Here is a 19377-nt window from a genome sequence, read left to right on the forward strand (position 1 = left end):
GAGATGAGGTCTCACCAAGTTGCCCAGGCGGGTCTTGAACCTGTGGGCTCAGGCAATCCATTCACCTCAGTCTCCCAAGGCGTGGGATTACAGGCTGAGCCACCAAGCCCAACTGAAATTTTTTTTCTATATGAAAGCTCCATGCAGTCACATTGCCAATTAATGTTTGCTTATACCAAACATACACAAAATTCAGAATAAAATGAAAAAGTTTTTTTTAAGCCACATAAGACTATCAAAATCCAAAACACTGACAACATCAAATGCTGCTGAGGATGTGTGTAAAGCAACAAGAATTCTCATTGTTCATTGCTGGGGAATGTAAAATGGTACAATCACTTTGGAAGACAGTTACTTACAAAACCCACATACTCTTACCATACAATTCAGTAATTACATTTCCTGGCATTTACTTAAACGAGTTAAAAACTTACATCAACATAAAAACATGCACAAGAATGCTTGTAGCAGCTCTATTCATAACTGCCAAAACTTGGAAGCAACCAAGATGGCTTCAATAGATGAATGTATAAATGAACTATGATATGATACATCTATCTACACAATATATTATTATTCAGTGATTAAAAAAAAAATGAGCTATTAAGCCTTAAAAGACGTGAAGGAACTTTAACGACATGTTGCTAAGTGAACTTATATTATGCTGCACCAGTACACACGTCTTTAAACATTCATCAAAATCCACACTTTGTACATCACAAAGAGTGAATCCTAGTATAAACTATGAACTTAGAGAATAATGTATCAATATTGGGTCATCAATTGTAACAAATGCATCAAACTAATACAAGGTATGAAAACTAAGGAAAACTTGGAAAGGTGAGATAGGAGTTACAAAGGGATTTCTGTACTTTTTACTCATTTTTTTCTGTAAAATTAAAACTGCTTCAAAAAATGCCTATTAACTTTTTAAAATTAAACCACCTGAAGCTGATTAATGTGAACCTAGCTCAGAAGTCTGCTTAGTATATGTCACAAAATCCAAATCAAATATTGCCTAATATAAGGCAGCATATTTTAATTCAGATAAGACCACATCAATTAGAAAATGTTAACAATATTTGCTGAAAATTTATCTGCTATACCAGTGATTCCCAAACTTCTATGTATTAGAATCACCTGCTGATCTTTTAAAACTTCCAAAACTCAGCCATATCCCAAACTCATTAAATCACAATATCTGGAAGTGAGACATAAGCATCTGTATGTCTTAAAGCTCCCAGGCAATTCCAAAGCACAGTTAAATTTGAAAACCACTATATGAAAACTACTATATGCCGGCCGGGTACAGTGGCTCAAGCCTGTAATCTCACCACTTCGGGAGGCCCAGGTGAGGGGACTGCCTGAGCCCACAGGTTCGAGAACAGCCTGGGCAACTTAGCGAGATCTCATCTCTACAATAAATCAAAAAAATTAGCTGGGCATGGTAGCATGTGCCTGTAGTTCCAGCTTCTTTGAAGGCTGAGGCGGAAGGATCACTGGAGCCCAATAGGTCAACGCTGGGGTGGTCGTAAGCTTGCCACTGCACCTCAGCCTGGGTGAGGTGAGATTCCAACTCAAAAAAAAAAAAAAAAGCTACATGCATAAGCTCCAAGTTATGCTGTACTTAAAATGGGTTGATGTTCTCTCTAAACAACTAGAACAAAAAAATGACTTATACTTAAGGGGGATAACTAAATTTTTTTAGGCTGGACATAGTGGTTTACATCTATAATCTCAACACTTTGGGAGGTCAAGGTAGGAGGACTGCTTGGGGTCAGGTGCTTGAAACTAGCCTGAGCCACATGGCGAGACGTCATCTCTACAAAAAATATATATAAAAAATGAGCCAGGCATGGTGGCATGCACCATAGGCCCAGCTGCTTGAGAGGCGAGGCAGAAGGAGCACTTGAATACAGGAGGTTGAGATAGCAGCAATCTGTGATCTTGCCACTGCATCCAGCCAGGGTGACAGGGCAAGACAATGTCTCAAAAAAAATTTTTTTTCCTAAGATCAATAATTCTAGCAATGTTTATCCCAAATTCAAATTGTTTTTACTGGTTCCTCTCTGAAGTAAGCATGTGCATGTTAAACAAATACTTATATTAAACATTTCTATATAGTTTGGCTTTTTAGATGCTTTCTTTTAGTTTGGCTGGTGTAAATCGAATTCAATTTTCAACATACTGAAGACAGTAACCTAGATCAGATAAGGTAAAAATCATTTTTTAAAAAGATTTACAAGATTTGTAAATAGGATTAAAATGTGTGAGACAATGAACTTGACTTTAAATCTTATAATCCTGAGTATATTTTTACAGTAATGATTCATACAAAGTAAACTTTCTGCTAGCATAAAGGTTATTAGTAGAACCAACTGTTTAAAGATAGAAGAAACCCATAGGAAAAAGTCTTTTAACTATTAATAGCAGCCTCAGAGGAGAGTAATAAAGTCCTGGGATTTTTTTTTTAATTAGAGAGGCAAATAAAGCAGCAAAGAGTTCTCAGCAGCAAAGAGCCACTTGTGGGGGTGTTTAACCAGGGGTTGAAGGATAAAGAGAATCAAGATGTCCATCAACTTCAGTGGAGAAAAATACTAATTTTTATTTTTACTAACATCTAACAAGTTTTAGTATGCCCTTTGATTATCAATGTAGGCAAAAAGTCACACAGTTATTATTACTGCTTGTGATTTTTATCACTAATAGGAATCACATATGTTAACACCACATTACAGTTATCACAGGTATCTCAATGTTACCCTACTTTGAAATTATGGCAGTTATTAAACCTACCAGTACAATATATCTTGTTGATACAGAGATTCTGAAGCATATATATTAATGTATCAAAAAATCTGTTACTGTAATATTTTAATAACTATTTAAATATAATTTTTTGCAATATGCATTTTATTAAAATATCATTCTGAATCAGTGTCCATAAACTTCACCAGACCAAAAAGAATCCATGGCATACACAAGGCCAAGAATTTGCTTTTAATGCAGTCCAAAGTCAGTAAAATTATAATATAAAATCATGCTGCAGGAAATTCTGTGATAAATTCTGAGTAAGAATTATTTTTGTCCAATTTTAAAAAACTGTGGCAAAAAACTAACATTTACTGTCTCAACTATTTTAAAGTGTATAGTTCAGTATTATTAAGTACAATCATATTGTTGTATAATTATCACCACCATCCATCTCCAGAACTCTTTTCATTTTGCAAAACTGAAGTTGTATGCCCACTAAACAATAACTCCTCATTCCTCCCTTCAGAGAACCGGAAGGACCAGGCAACCACTATTCTGTGTCTATGAGTTTGGCTACTCTTAAATTCTTCATATAAATGGAATCACACAGTATTTGTCTTTTTGTGACTGCCGTATTGGACTTAGCATGCTATGTCCTCAAGGTTCATCCACGTGGTAACGTATGTCAGAATTACCTGAATAAGAGTATTATTTTAAGTCTGCATATAATGTCAAGACAAGAATGAATTTTATCACTCACTTTATATCCATATTATAGGAGCTTTCACATAACAGAATTAATATAACTACTCTAGAAATCCTGTTAATTATCCTTGTGGTTTTTACCTGGATTATTTTCCTCATCTCTTATGTCACATTATTTGAATATCAATAATAGTATTTTCTCATTTGAAAAAAAATCACCAAAAATAAAGATCTAAAAGGAAGCCCACTCTCTTCAGTGAAAGTTAAAAACATTTAAATGTCTACATAAAATATCATGTGGCCTACAATAGATATTTATATTCACATTACTTTCACTAAATAAAGATGCTAATTAGTTCAATTTTTGTACCCTGGACATGCCTAAACAGGTCATTACAATGGGATACACAAATGTCAACAAGACATTTAGTTTCATCAAGTTCTTGCAATTTTCACTCCTTACCTTGAAATGCTAGTACAGAATTGACTGTTGATCCTTCTACATAATGTTCAGGCATAGGGGACCATAAAAATGTATAATAATCACGAGCAGTACTCCACCCAACCTAAAGGAAAATGGCAAAAGGGGGGGTTATAAGCAAATAGTTTAATATTAGACCGATACAATATATTGTTTTTTTATTATATCCTAAAGATAAAATATGCATTTAATATGTTTATAAATAATAGTATTTTAACACACATGTCAAATTATAATTTTTTATTAAGCTATAGGCTAATGTTATAAAAATCAACATAAAGCAAATAAAAGAATTTCTGCTATGTACTAAAATGCAATTTACTACCCAATTTCTCAAGGATAATCTAAATATGCATATGATCAAATAAGAAAACTTGTTTTCATTAAAATGTGATTTCACTAAACATAATAGGCTTTTGCAAACATTATTTTATATCTCAAATTTTGTTTTGTTTTATTTTACTTACATATTCTCCCTCCCTTAAATTCACTAATTTCTCATCTTTGGTAAGTCTTGTCTGCAGCCAATTTGTAAATTTTATAAAAAGGCCTTTAGCACCAAGATGTTTATATATACACAAAAAGACCACCCATGACTCAGTTATTGCTAAAACATTTTTAACTGAACATGTATACATATCTCAACCTGTATTTTCCAGATAGACTGTACCATGTTAAGAACTGAAGGTTGGAGATGTTTAAAACTAGGTACTAGATACTAAAACTAGGTACTAAATATCAATTTGCTAGTAATATATTACAGGAAATTATGCATGAGCCACATGGTTAGATTACACATAACCTATGATTCTTATTGGCCCAGGATTACAGACAACAGAATACTGAAGGTGGAGGAACCTTAGTTACCTTATTCTCTAAAAGAATGGTTGAAACCACAGGTTACAACCCCACAGGAAATAGTAAAATCAATTTAGTGAGTCACGACTGGCATTTATTTTTTTAATTATACAGAAGAGAAAGTATCAGAGCGCCATTTCATGAATATTTGTTTTAGGGGTATTTGCATAAAACTTTGCCAGGATGAATCTTGGAATTTGTTTCTGTATGTCATGGTCAAAGACATTTGGCACTATTCATCTCTTTACAGATGAGAAGCTTGAGGAATCAGTGAATAAGTTATTTATCTTACTTGTCTAAACCTCAGGATTTTTTTTTTTCTTCTCATAATTGTTGGAAGAAATAAATTAGATGATAAATCTAAAAGAAGCTCTTGCTGGGCACAGTGGCTCACATATGTAATTCCAGCACTTTGGGAGGTGGAGGCAAGAGGATTACCTGAGACCAGGATTTTGAGACAAGCCTGGGCAAGTTAGCAAGACCTTGTTTCTTACAATAAATCAAAAAATTAGCTGGGGGTGGTGGTATGCACCTGTAGTTCCAGCTACTTGGAAGTCTGAGGCAGAAGGATAGCCTGAGCCCAGCAGACAGAGGCTGCGGTAGCCATGACTGCGCTACTGAACTCCAGCCTGGGCCACAGAGTGAGACTCTGACTCAAAAAAAAAAAAAAAAAAAAAAGAAGCTCTCCAAGTGCCTGGTACAAGATGTAAGGTCAGACTGCCAGAAATGACCATTTACTAGCTGTATGGCTTCAGACAGTTACTTATTTCTGTTTCTTCCTCCTTAAAATAGAGATAACAAAAGTAAAATAGAGGAAACCAAATAATCTCAAAAGGTTTTATTGTATTAAATGAGCACATTAGCGCCTATCACGTAAGTGCTCATTAAATGATACCACCCATTAACACCCAAGGGCACACATACTCTGTGATGTCCTGTCCCTCATTTAATATCTCCTAATGCTTCTGCCATCTCCTAAGAGTTCATCTGAAGACTTTTTTCCCCAGCAGATATATCTGGTACAAATCATATCTTGTATTTTTTGGCCCTGTCTACACACTGATATTGGGGGGGAAATCTCCCATAACAAACAGGCTATACCTAGATGAAGTGATCAAAAGAGGGGCTTAGTGTGGCATTTATTTGTGATGCTAACTTCACAGTCATGGGTAAGATCTGACTCAAGTAGCACTGGGAATAGCAGTAACAAATACAGTTTGCTGAATATTTGTTTTGGCTTATTGCTATTTTTCTCATTTTACAAATTAAGAAGCAAGTAAAAGACGACTAAATGATGGTCAGAATTTGAGTACAGAGTTCAAGCTCTTAACTACCAAGATACTACTCATTCCTTTCCTGGCAGGATATAAAGTACTGCATACTTTCTGAAACTCCACCTCCTTCCTTCCAACACTGACTCTATGACTATATAATTCCTAAAAGTACAGTCGACAAAAGACAGAAAAGAGTAAGGAAAAGAAGGAACGCTCTGCTCCTAAGCTGTCTTCCAAAGAGAAGAAAAACACAAAATGGGGGAAACTAGATCTTTCACCAGATAACTATGTAAAAGGGAAGCAACATCAGCAAGATGGCAGATTGTATAGCACAGACCTTGCTCCCCGCCAGAAACACCAATTTAACTACAATATACAGTCAAAAAAATCTGTGAGAACTCCAAAAACCAGTTAAGTTGCAGTACCCCAGGCTGGCTCAAGATCAAGAACAGCTGCAATGAAAACAGTAAGAAAAGCCACTGCATAACAACCAAAACAGCCCTTTCCCCAAGTAAGCACAACTCAGGAGTATGGGGGGAAGAGTCCAGCTCACAGCTTCTTTCTTGGGAGGGAACAAGAAAAGGAGAACTTGCATTCAACATTCTGGTCTCTCAGTGGAATGCCCAAGAAGCAGGTTTCCGTCTCACCTGACTTGGTGCACTGACAAAAAACCAGCAAACTTTGGCTGCCTAGGGGATATGGGGGAAAGAGGACAGCTCAACAACTTGTTGCAACAGAGAGTCTGTAGTACCAAAGGCAGACACCAGAGGGAGCAAAAGAGTACAAGTTCCTGAAAGGATCCAACAAACCTAAATGGAAAATTACATGCAAAAGCCCAGAGAAAATACGCTCTTATAGAAGACTGAAGGGGCCCCCAAAATTTTTAACCAGGCTGTCTGGTAAACGTCTTCCCTATATAAACTGTAAAGGATGAGAGAGGTGGTTGTTTTATCAACTGTACAAAAAAGAAAAAAGAAAAACAGGGGAATATGCACCAATGAAAGAAACAAAATAAATCTTGGAGAAACCAACCCTAAAGAAACAGAGATCAATGAATTTTGCCAGACAAATAATTCCATATAACCATCTTTAAAAAGGTCAATGCTCTATAAAAGAACACAGATAACCAACTAAACAGCATCAGGAAAACACATGAAAAAATGAAAACACCAACAAAGAGATTAAAAACTGAAAAGAAATCCTTTTGGGTCCCCTCCTACTGTGGGAGCTTTTCTGTCCTCTCAATAAGTCCTGCTTTCTTACCCAAAAAAAAAAAAAAAAAAACTGAAAAGAACCAAAAATAAATTCTGGAGATAAAGAATAAAGTAACTGAATCAAAAAGTTCACAAGTGGTGTTCAACAACCAACTTAAGCAGAATAAAGAATCATCAAATTGGCAAGTCATCTGAAATTAACAAGTCAGAGGAACAGAAAAAAAAAAAGAATTCAGAAAAGTGAAGTTTGAAGGACCTGTGGGACACCATCAAGCACAATAATACACGCATTATGTGAGTTCCAGAAAGAGAAGAGAGGAAGAAATGGGCAGAAAGCTAATCCGTAGAAGTATGGTAACAGGCAAAAAAGACTTTCCAAATCTTAAGGAAATGGATATCCAAATTCAAGAAGCTCAAGAGACTCCAACTAGAATAATCCCACAGAGGCCCACACACACTGTTGAGTCAACTATCAAAAGTCAGAAAAAATCTTGGAAAAAAAGAAAAAGAGAAAAATGACTCATCACACAAAGTTCTCCCATAAGATTATCTGCAGATCTCTCAGCAGAAAGAAACATTACAGCCCAGGAGAAAATCCTGCAATACTATAATGGTGATGCTTAAATCACTTTTAATTCTGGAACAATACTTTAAAGATAAAAACTTAAAAAAAAAAAAACTATACAAAACTATGTTCAAGGATATACAAAATATAAAAAATGTAACTTGTGACATCAATAAAGTGGAAAAGCATTGTAAAAGTAAAGTTTACAACTGAAGTTATTATCAGTTTAAAATAGACTGCTATAACTGTAAAATGTTTATGTAATTCTCAAGGCAACCCTGAACAAAATACCTATAGAAGATGACCTGAAGGAAATGAGAAGGGAATCAAAGCATGTCATTATCCAAAAAAAAAAATTCAACAAAACATAAAAGGTAGTAGGAGAGGGAAAAAGGGACAAAATAACTAAAAGTACATACAAACTAGCAAAATGATAATAGTAAGACCTCCTCTATCAATAATTACTTTAAATGAAAATGCATTAAATTCTCCAGTTTAAGGGCACAAAGTGGCTGGATGGACAAGAATCTAACTTTAAACATAAGGAGATAATGCATAGGCTGAAAGTGAAAGGATGGAAAAAGATATTCCTTACAAGTGGTAACCAAACCAGAGTGGGATAGTTATACTTGTATCAGACAAAAGATACTTTTATCTTACCAGGAAGATACAGTAGAAAAAAAATATACATAACCTAACAGGTGACCACCCATACCAATGACAGAAATGAAGGAAGAACTAATACAATACAGTAATACAATAATAGTATATTTCAATACATCAGTTACAATAATGGGCAGATCAACTAGACAGAAGATCAATAAGCAAACAGAGGAATGAACATTACAGACCAGATCTAAGGACACATAGAGAACACAATACCCAATAATAAAATACACATTCTTCTCAAGTGAGCAGAGAACATTTGGAGAAAACAGATCACGTTAGGTTACAAAACGAGTCTTAACATACCAAGTGCCTTTTTAGAAAACATATTCCACAATGGAATAAAACCAGAAATCAATTAAAAAAAAAAAAAAAAACTGGAAAATTCACAAATGTGCGAAAAATTAAATACATTCTTCAATAACCAATGGGTCAAATTTTAAAAATCACAATATAAATTAGAAATACCAATACAAATGAAAACAAAAATACAACATAACAAAATTTATGAGATAAAGCAATACTAAAAAAAGAAGTTTATGTCAGTAAATGTCTCTATTAATAAAGCTCTCAAATCAACCATCTACCTTTACACCTAAAGGAACTAGAAAAAAGAACAAACTTAAACTCCAAATTAGCAGAAGACAGGAAATAATAAAGATGAGAGCAGAAATAAATGCAATAGAGAATAAAAAAAAATAGAAAAGTTGTTTTTTTGAAAAAAGGCAAATCCTTAGCTAGATGAACTAAGAAAAAAGACTCAAATAGCAAAAATCAGAAACGAAATAGAAGAGTTAATTCCAGAGACATAAAAAGTATTATAACAGACTACTATGAACAGTTATATATCAGCAAAGTGAATAACATAGAAGAAAAAGAAACAGACAAATTTCTAGAATTATACAACCTATCAACCATTAAGAAATTTAAAAATTTGAGCAAACCTATAACCAGGAAGGACATTGACTCTATCACCAAAAACCTCTCAACAAAAGCCCAGGACCAGATGGCTTCACCGAAGAATTCTACAAAATATTGTAAAAGGAATTAATACCTTTCTCAAACTCTTTGAAAAAACTGGAGAAAGGAACATTTCCAAATTCATCTTATATCATACCAAAATGAGACAAGACCAATATCCCTAATGAATACTGATGCAAAAATCCTCAACAAAATATCAGCAAACCAAATTCAACAACATGTTAAAATGACTATACTCCATGACCAAGCAGGATTTACTCCTGGAATAAAAGGATAGTTCAACATATAAAAATCAACCAATAGAGTACTTCACAACAGAATGAAAGATAAAAATCGCAGAATTATTTCAAATGATGCAGAAAAAACATTTGACAAAATTCAATACCCCTTCATGATATAAAGCACTCAACAAACTAAAAATACAGGGAAATTATCACAATAGAATAAAGGCCATATATGAGGGAGGACCCAAAAAACAACCAGAATTATCTCTGCTTTTTTTTTTTGGAGGATGGGCCCCCTTGTAGTACACTTGGAATTTGTTTCTCCAGATCAAAGAAGTTTTGAGAAGTTTGAGAAGTCTCTGGAAGTTTTGAGAAGGTTTCATCATGATTTGTGGAAGAAACATACCAAGTTGTGGCAAACAGATGGCCTGTCCTTCCACCATGCCAACCTACCTCCCCACACCGCACTGTGTTAGCAGTTTTTGATCAAAAACAGCAAGCCCCTGTGCCCCACCCTCCCTAATCACCTGTCTCACTCCAAGCAACTTTTTTATTGTTTCCCTAGATGAAAATAGTCTTCAAAGGGAAATATTTTGCCAATGTGGAAGATGTGAAACAAAAAATGGCAGAAGTACCAAAAGGCATCAAAACTGACAAATTCAAAAACTGTTTCTGAGCAGTGGAAAAAGTATCTCCATACGTGTATTGCAACAAGCAGAGAATACTTTGAAGATGACAAGTTTAAATGTAAGAATAAAGACACAATTTTTTATAAATATATTCTGGGTCTTGTTGGGTACCCTTTTCATATGAAAGCCCACAGCAAACATCATACTCAACAGTGAAAAACTAAGCAAGGCAAGGATACCCCTCTCACCACTTCTATTCAACACAGTACTGGAAGTTCTAGCCAGACATCCAAACTGGAAATGAGGAAGTAAAATGATCTGTTCACAGATGACATGACAGAATGTGATGCAGAAAACCCTAAAGATTCCACATACAAACACACGCATGCACATGCACGCACACACACACACACACACACACACACACACACACACTGTTAAAATTAACAAATGAATTCAGCAAAATTGCAGCATTTCCATACACTAACAATGACCAATCCAAAAAAGAAATTAACAATTTCATTTACAATAGCATCAAAAAAGGAATAAACTTGTCCAAGGAGGTGAAAGACCTGCACAGTGAAAACTGTAGAGCATTACTGAAAGAAATTAAAGACACCAATAAACAGAAAGATAGCCCATGTTCATGGATTAAAAGACTTAATAATATTAACACATCAATATTATCCAAGTTACCTACAGATTTAAACAAAACAATGTATCAAATTCCCAGTGGCATTTTTTTCAGAAATAGGAAACAAAAATCCTAAAATTCATATGGAATTTCTAAGGACCTTGAATAGCCAAAAAAAATATCTTGAGAAACAAAAACATAACTGGAGACCTCACACTTCCTAATTTCAAAACATATTACGAAGCTACAGTAATGAAAACAGTATGGTACTGACATAAAGGCAGATATACAGACCAATGGAACATAATAGAGAATCCAGAAATTAACCTTCATGTAGGGTTCCAAGGGTCTTCAACAAGGGTGCCAAGGCTATACAATGGGGCAAGGACAGTCTTTTTAATAAATGGTGCGGGGAAAACTGGATATTCACATGCCAAAGAATAAAAGTGAAGCTTAACATTATACCTTATTGAAAAATTATCTCAAAATGGATTAAAGAGCTAAAGAAAAACCTGAAATTATAAAATTTCTGGAGGAAAACAAGGTAAAATTCTCATGACATTGAATTTACCAATACTTTCTGAAACCAAAAGCACAGGTACAAAAGCAAGTAAAGACAAATGGGACATCAAACTTCCAAACTTCTGTGCAACAAAGGAAACAATCAAGGAATTGAAAAGGAAATCTATGGAATGGGAGAAAATATTTATGATATTTTCCTTGTATCTGATTAAGTGGTTAATGGCAAGAAACATAAAGAACTATAATTGGCTTGATCTAGCCATTCTACAATGTATACATACACCAAAACATCATCTTGTACACTATAAATATATACAATTTCTGTTGATTAAAAGATAATTTTTTTAAAAACCTCTTACAACTCAACAACAAAAATCTAACTTTTTTTAAGGAAACTTTATTTTCTTTTTAAAGATGTGGGTACAAATCAAGGTTAGGTATACTAATGTTCATTATGCAGTACCCTTGTTGATGAGGTGTACCCGCCCCCTCCCAGCAGATTCCCCCCACTGCCCCAGCAGTTTCCCACTACTGCCAATCTTTTTCTTAAAGTATTATGATAATTGTTCAAGAACTGCTTATGAGTGACTCAGTGTGATAGACTCTAAGTTCACCCAAGTTGTTAGGAAGTTCATAATTTTGTTCTTCTTTATGGCTGTGTAATAGTCCACTGTGTATATATACCACATTTTTTTATCCAGTCCTCTTTCGACGGACAGCACAGTCGGTTCCATATTTTTGCTATTGTGAACAATGCTGCAATAAACATACGTGTGCATGTATCTTTTTCATGGAGCGATTTGAGTTCCTCCAGGTATATTCCCAGTAGGGGGGTTGCAGGGTCATATGCAAGGTCGAGTTTTAGATTTTTTGGGAATCACCACACTGTTTTCCACAGAGGTTGTATATTAGTTTACACTCCTACCAACAGTGTAAAAGTGTTCCCTTTTTCCCACATCCTCTCCAGCATCTGCTGTTTTTTGAGTTATTGATGATGGTCATCCTGACTGGAGTTAGGTGGTATCTCAGTATGGTTTTAATTTGCATTTTTTTGATGACTAGTGAGGGTGAGCATTTTTCATGTATCTGTTGGCTGCTCGTATGTCATCTTTTGAGAAGTGTCTGTTCATATCTTTTGCCCACTTTGTAATAGGGCTGTATTTTTTTTCTTTTTGGCACATTTGAGTTCCATGTAGATCGTAGATGTTAGGCTTTTGTCATACAGTTGGCAAATAATTTTCCAGTCTGTGCGTTGTAATGTGAAAGACCTTTACAACAAAAACTACAAAACACCACTCAAAGAAATCAAAGATGACACAAATGGAAAAATATTCCATGTTCATGGATTAGAAGAATCAACACTGTTAAGATGTCCATCCTACCCAAGGCAATCTACAGATTTAACGCAATACCCATCAAATTACCAGCAGCATTATTCTCAGACCTGGAAACGACAATACAGGAATTCATATGGAAACATAACCACAAATAGCCAGAACAATCCTCAGCAAAAAAAAAGCTGGAGGTATCATACTCCCAGACTTTAAACTTTATTATAAAAAGTTTATTATAAAGCTACAATAATCAAAACAGCCTGGTATTGGTACAAGAACCGGCATATAGACCAATGTAACAGGACAAAAGCAAAGCCTCGATTTCTCAATCAATTCATCTTCAACAAAGCCTCCACCACCAACCACTGGGAAGAAGAGAACCTATTTAGTAAATGGTGCTGGGAAAACTGGCTGACTACATGCAGAAGATTAAAACAAGACCCCTACCTATCACCAAATACAAACATCAACTCTAAATGAATCAAAGACCTAAATGTAAAAACCTCAAACTATAAGAACCTTAGAAAATGTAGGAGACACCCTTATGGAAATTGGAACTGTCAATCAATTCCTGATCAAAACCCCAAGTGCCCATGCCTTAAGAGATAAGAAAGACAAGTGGGACCTCATCAAAAATCTAATTTTAAAATGGGCCAAGTGGCCAGGCGCAGTGCCTCAGACCTGAAATCCCAGCATTTTGGGAGGTGGAGGCGAGAGGATTACCTAAACCCAGGGACTCCACATCAACCCAAGCACCTTGGCAAGACACTCTCTCGATAACAAAAGAAATCCCAGCATTTTGGGAGGTGGAGGCGAGAGGATTACCTAAACCCAGGGACTCCACATCAACCCAAGCAACTTGGCAAGACACTCTCTCGATAACAAAAATTTTAAAATGAGTCAGCCGTGATAGCACACATCTGTAGTTCCAGCTACTTGGAAGACTGAGGCAGAAGGATCACCTGAGTCCAGCAGTGATCACTCCACTGCCCTCCAGCCTGGGTCACAGAGTGAGACTCAGACTCAAAAAAAAGTGGGGGGAGGCAAAGGACTTAAATAGTAAATATACTAATGACCAGCAAGCATATGAAAAGATAATCAACATCACTAATCAGAGAAATGCAAATTAAAACCACAATGAGATATCACTTCACATCTGTTAAGATGGCCACACGCACACAGAAAATAACAAGGATAGGGAAGAATGTGACAAAACTTGGACCCTTACACACTGTTGGTAGGAATGTGAGATGGTACACCCACTAAGGAAAATGGTATGAAGATTCCTCAAAAAATTAAAAACATGAATCTATACACTAAGGTTAAAAATAAATAAAAAATAAAAATAGAATTACTGGCTGGGTTCGGTGGCTCAGCTTGTAATCCCAGCACTTCGGGAGACTGAGGCGAGTGGACTGCCTGAGACCAAGGGTTCGAGATCAGACTGGGCAACTTGGGGTAACCTCGTCTGTACAATGAATAAAAAATGAGCCACGCCTGGTAGTGTGCACCTGTAGTTCCGGTTACTTGGAAGGCTGAGGCAGAAGGATCGCCAGAGCCCAGCAGGTCAATACTAGGGTGGCCATGAGCATGCCACTGTACTCCAGCCTGGGTGACAAAGTGAGACTCCAACTCAAAAAAAAAAGAAAGAAAGAAAAATAGAATTACCTATGATCCAGCAATCCTACTTCTAGGTGTACATCCAAAAGAATTGAAAACAGGATCTCAAAGAGATACATGCACACTCATGTTCAATGCAACAGCCAAGAGGTAGAAGTAACTTAAATATCCATCATAGGTAAATAGCTAGAGAAAATGTGGTACATGCATACAATTGAATATTATTCAGGTCTTTTAAATACAAAAAAAAAGGAAATCCTACCATATGCTACAATTTGGATGAAACTTGAGGACATTATGCTATTAAAATAAGCAAATCACAAAAGGACAAATACTGCATGATCCCACCCACATGAGGTATTAAAGTTTGACTACTTTAAACTTGTAGAAACTGAATTGCCAGGGGTTGGGAGAAAAAGGGAGAGTTGTTGTTCAACACATATTAATTTGAGCCCAAAGAGGAGTTGTGAGGTTTCAGTTTTGCAAGATGAAAAAGTACAAGAGATCTGCTATATTACAAGGTCCAGATGGTTAACGTTATTGTAGTATACACTTAAAATGGTTAAGATGGTAAATTTTATGTTATGTTTCTCACAACAACAAAAAAGAAATAAAATTATGCATAAGAGATACATGTTGAGTGTCAGGCTTGGTCCTTGCTGTTTCTATAACTGAATCAAAACCAAGAGCCTCTATACAAGCCAGGTAAGGTGGCAAGGTGTCTGTAGTGTCAGCTACTCAGGAGGTTGAGACAGGAGGATCGCTTAAGCCCAGCTCAAATCCAGCTTGGGCAACATAGCAAGACACGGTCTTTTTTGGAAAAAAAAAAAAAGAAGAGCCCCCAAAACTTTGCTCACCCAAGAAAAATAGCAGGCAAAAAAGTAAATCAAAACAATAGCTTAGGCTGTTCCTTATTGGTACACTACAATGGTAGCTTACACTTTGTCTTCCTATATTGCTTACATCCAGGCAACCCCTCTGAGAGAGTGAGAATCTATGCTTTGAGATGTCATGTGTATCCCATGCTGGGCCATTAGAAAAACAGGTATGTAGAGATGAGCTCCCAAAAAGCTCGGACAAGACACAACTCAATTCTGAGTATTAAGTCAGGAATAAAGAACTATACTTCAAACTCCATTTAAAGAAGGAAGATGGAACAATAGTTCTTAAGTCCTTTTGAGAGGGGCACGTTGGGCTTATATAAAAAGTAAATTAGAAGTCTCTCAATCTTGAAAGATACAGACAGAAAACAGGCTCCTCTGGGATAAGTATGTCTGACATCTAAGTTCCCACATAAAAACATGTTAGAGAGGATATTACTGGAAGAAACAAAAAGATAAATATCTGGAAATTAGGTAGGAGCCCAATACAAGACCAATAAAGAAATCTAATTAGAAGAATCAACAAAGTCTCCAAACTATAGGTTGATTCGTTATTGTATTATCCCGGTCATCTGTCTGGTTAGAACTTGATTTTCAAATGCTGCAGAACACATTGAAATTCAAGGAAATTTGCTTTTTTACTCCATTATTAGCAAGTGTAAAAAAATTATTACATTCAAGGTTGATAAGAGCAATTTTCAAACACTGAAAAATGGCAGGGAGAACATGGCAACACTTAGAACGATGGAACAAAATAGTCATTTACCCAAGACCGCCAAAAAATACTGCTTCTAGGAGCTACATCTGAATCCAGTTAACCAGCTGGCTGTATCCAAAGATAAAGTTAGAGGCTATATGTGTTAAGGAAGAAACTGCAGCAATGAATATTCCACATACATTAGTTTGGAAAATTACAATAGTAGTGGGCATAATTATTCTGTTATTACTACAATAGCAAAATAAAAGAAAAAAATGAAAATTAAACAAGGGTTACATGGAATGAAGAAAATCACAAATGTCTTCCTTTGAAATTTAATTGCATTTTAGAAAAGCACGTTGGATAAGTTTGATCATAAAGGACATTCTGAGAAGGAACATACAGAAGACCAGAATGATATCAGGATTACCTGGAAAAAATAAAGACAATAATAAATCCTGAAGAAACTTGAGAGAAGCACAGAAACATTAGGATGGTAAGAGCATATGAGAGTGAGCAAAACTACAGAAGAAAAAAAAGAGATTGAGGGGGCTGATTTTTGGAGAAGAACAAAGAGAAAGAGAGATAAGACTTGGAATAGGAAAGGCACTGAAAATAAATAAGCTGATTACATATGCATGTAGCAAGATTCCCAAAATATACAGTTAAGTGAAAAAATCAGTCTATAAAAAAGTATAAAATGATCTATGAATTTTTTTCAATCTAGAAAAATTTAACAGTAGATCTCTCTGGAGAGGGTGGAGGTACAGTGGGAAGGAGCCACTCATTTTCATTTTCTTTCTTTTGTATACAATATGGTTTTTAAAAATCACATTATCAGAAGACTCAAGTTCCTTACTTTAGGAAAAAAATAACTGCAAAACTGCTTAGATACACACAGAAAAGATGCCATAGATTCTTAGATACAACATAAAGAGTTACATTCTCCCATGAGATAAAATGTTATAGAACTATTATTTATAAGAAAGTGATGAAAAGCGTAAGTGAAAAAATGTGGGTATAAAAAAGGTATGACTATGTCAGCTACCTTCAAAATACATGCTTGAAAAAAGACTGAAAGTCTCCTTTAATTAATACAGCAAGACTGAAAGGAAATAAAACATTAGCAGTGCTAGCCACTGTTATTTGGTAGAGATATACTGGCAAGACTGCAGGCCATTTTAATTTTAAATTTTCTGTATTCTTCCAAATTTCCTAAAATTATAATTATTTTTTACTATCAGAAAACATTTTTTAAAAACAGAAAATAAAGGAATGAGAACTACTGGAAGGGAAACCAAAGTAGGAAAACAGAAGGAGGAGAAAAAGAAATGTGAAAAGGAAAGGAAAAACAAGGAACAAAGAAATAAAAACCTGAAACAAGATATTCAAACATAAAATAATTGTTTAGGTCCACTATCACAGCAGGCAACTCACACTAGGCAACTTAGTTTTTGGCGTGTTTTGCAGCATGGTGCAGTGAGAAGAGTATCTTACTGGGAGGTTTTGTTTGCCTAGTCCAGTATATGTCATTAATTAGCTATGTGACTTTGGATATATCACATAATCACTTTGCACGCCCAATTTTCTTCACTAGAACAGTATCTCTGAAACATGAGAACTGTAAGACTCCTGCTAAAGTCTCAAAAAAAAAAACAAAAACAAAAACTCATGGCCCTTTAGTCTTCCTACAGCAGTCCCCCTTTCTTTGCGGTTTCACGCTCTGTGGTTTTGGCTACCTGCGGTCAACCGAGGCCCCAAAATAGGTACAATAAGATATTTTGAGAGTGAGAGAAACCATATTCATGTAACTTTTGTTGTAGTATATTGTTAACATTGTTCTATTTGATTATTGCTGTTCATCTTTACTGTGCCTAATTTATAAATTAAACTTAAAAGTTATATACATATCCGGAAAAAACATAACATACACAAAGTTTGGTACTATCTGCAGTTTCAGGCATCCACTGGGGGTCTTTAATTGTAGGGTAATTTAATTTGAAATAAAGCATAAATCTAAATGTAAATAAATTCTTTATGCTTATGTACTTATACAACTAAGACAAAATCAAATTCATAAACACAAATAAAGCAATACAACTTAAATATAACATGCCATTTAATATTTCACAGCAACTAATAATGGTTTAATAATAAAGATATGCCTTCAGGTGCGGTTCTAAAGCTTTCCCTGTGATTTTACTTCAATTGTGTCACTGCAGAAAATGCACGTTGAACTTACTAGCAACTATGTTGCTAATTCTGGATAATCAGATCTCTCACTTAACCAAACAGCCAGAGACTAATTCTTGAATGCCTATTTACATAAGGTTCAACTCTCAGCTCCAATATTTAATGGATGACCCTGAAGAAATCACTTTACTATCTGGACCTCGGTTCTTTCATCTGTACAATGGGTAGTATAACACTCAGGTAAAAGATAAAGTATGAAATAATAAACATAAGTTACATGTGTATTTTAGTTATAACTAAATCCAATCAATCAATACTAGAGGAGAAGAAGTAATAAAAAAACTAAAAAGAAAAGATTATAACCTTCCAACCTGGTCTATATCCCTTGTCTGGTATCATTCAGTTATTCACTTCAATAGCACACTCAAAACCACCATAGATGTATCCTTTGTCCTCTTAACTTCCCTTCCCATTCCTACCTTTCTCCAACACCCAATCTGAATGATATCCACTTTTGGCACTCATGACTTACAATTCTGGGTGTTGAACCTCTCTAGAGAAAGTCATAAAACTGCTGCTCAGAAATCTCCTGGTTAACATACCACAACTCCCTATAACATTCTTCCACAGTATCAAGGCCAAATCTCCATACTCAAGCTCTCCCCAACTCTTAGCACATGACCTTTGCTCCTTCTTACTGAGGAGCCACGGAATGAGTTCCACTCCCAACTGAACTGTTAACATAGCCTATGAATTCTACTTATGGATTATTACCACAATTGAGTTACTTCTCCACTTTTGACCTTCATTATCTCACATAAAATTAGGATAGTCTAAATGTTCTCTTTACCTCCATTCTCTTCTCTCTTCAAACTTCCCACTACGAGATTAAAGTTCTCTTCTAAATTTTATTACTCCTTACTTAAAAATTCTTCAAATATTAAAACAATCCACAATTGATCCAAACTAACCTTTCCCATTCATCTACTAAAATTGATGTCTGCCTAGGCAAATCAAATTCCTTAACACTTTCTCAAGCATACCACACATGTTCCCATCTTCATTTCTTCACCCTTAAGTTACTACCTGGGCATTCTTTCTTGGCCTGTCTGCCAATACTGTTCTATCAAAATCATTCTAGAGAG

General features: G+C 35.3%; 1 protein-coding gene across 5 annotated transcripts in view; it reads right to left on the reverse strand.

Moving 5' to 3' along the window:
* TAX1BP1 (Tax1 binding protein 1) overlaps positions 1-19377 on the reverse strand; it is a 95050-nt gene that overhangs the window by 64347 nt on the left and 11326 nt on the right. For all 5 annotated transcript variants that reach the window (XM_021713913.1, XM_021713912.1, XM_008060990.1 and 2 more), the window contains exon 3: positions 3923-4025. In XM_021713913.1, coding sequence (XP_021569588.1) covers positions 3923-4025 — 103 coding nt within the window. The remainder of the gene's footprint in view (positions 1-3922; positions 4026-19377) is intronic.

The sequence above is a fragment of the Carlito syrichta genome, unplaced genomic scaffold (assembly GCF_000164805.1).
Source record: "Carlito syrichta isolate Samal-C Ts95f unplaced genomic scaffold, Tarsius_syrichta-2.0.1 Scaffold304800, whole genome shotgun sequence".
Lineage (NCBI taxonomy): Eukaryota > Metazoa > Chordata > Mammalia > Primates > Tarsiidae > Carlito > Carlito syrichta.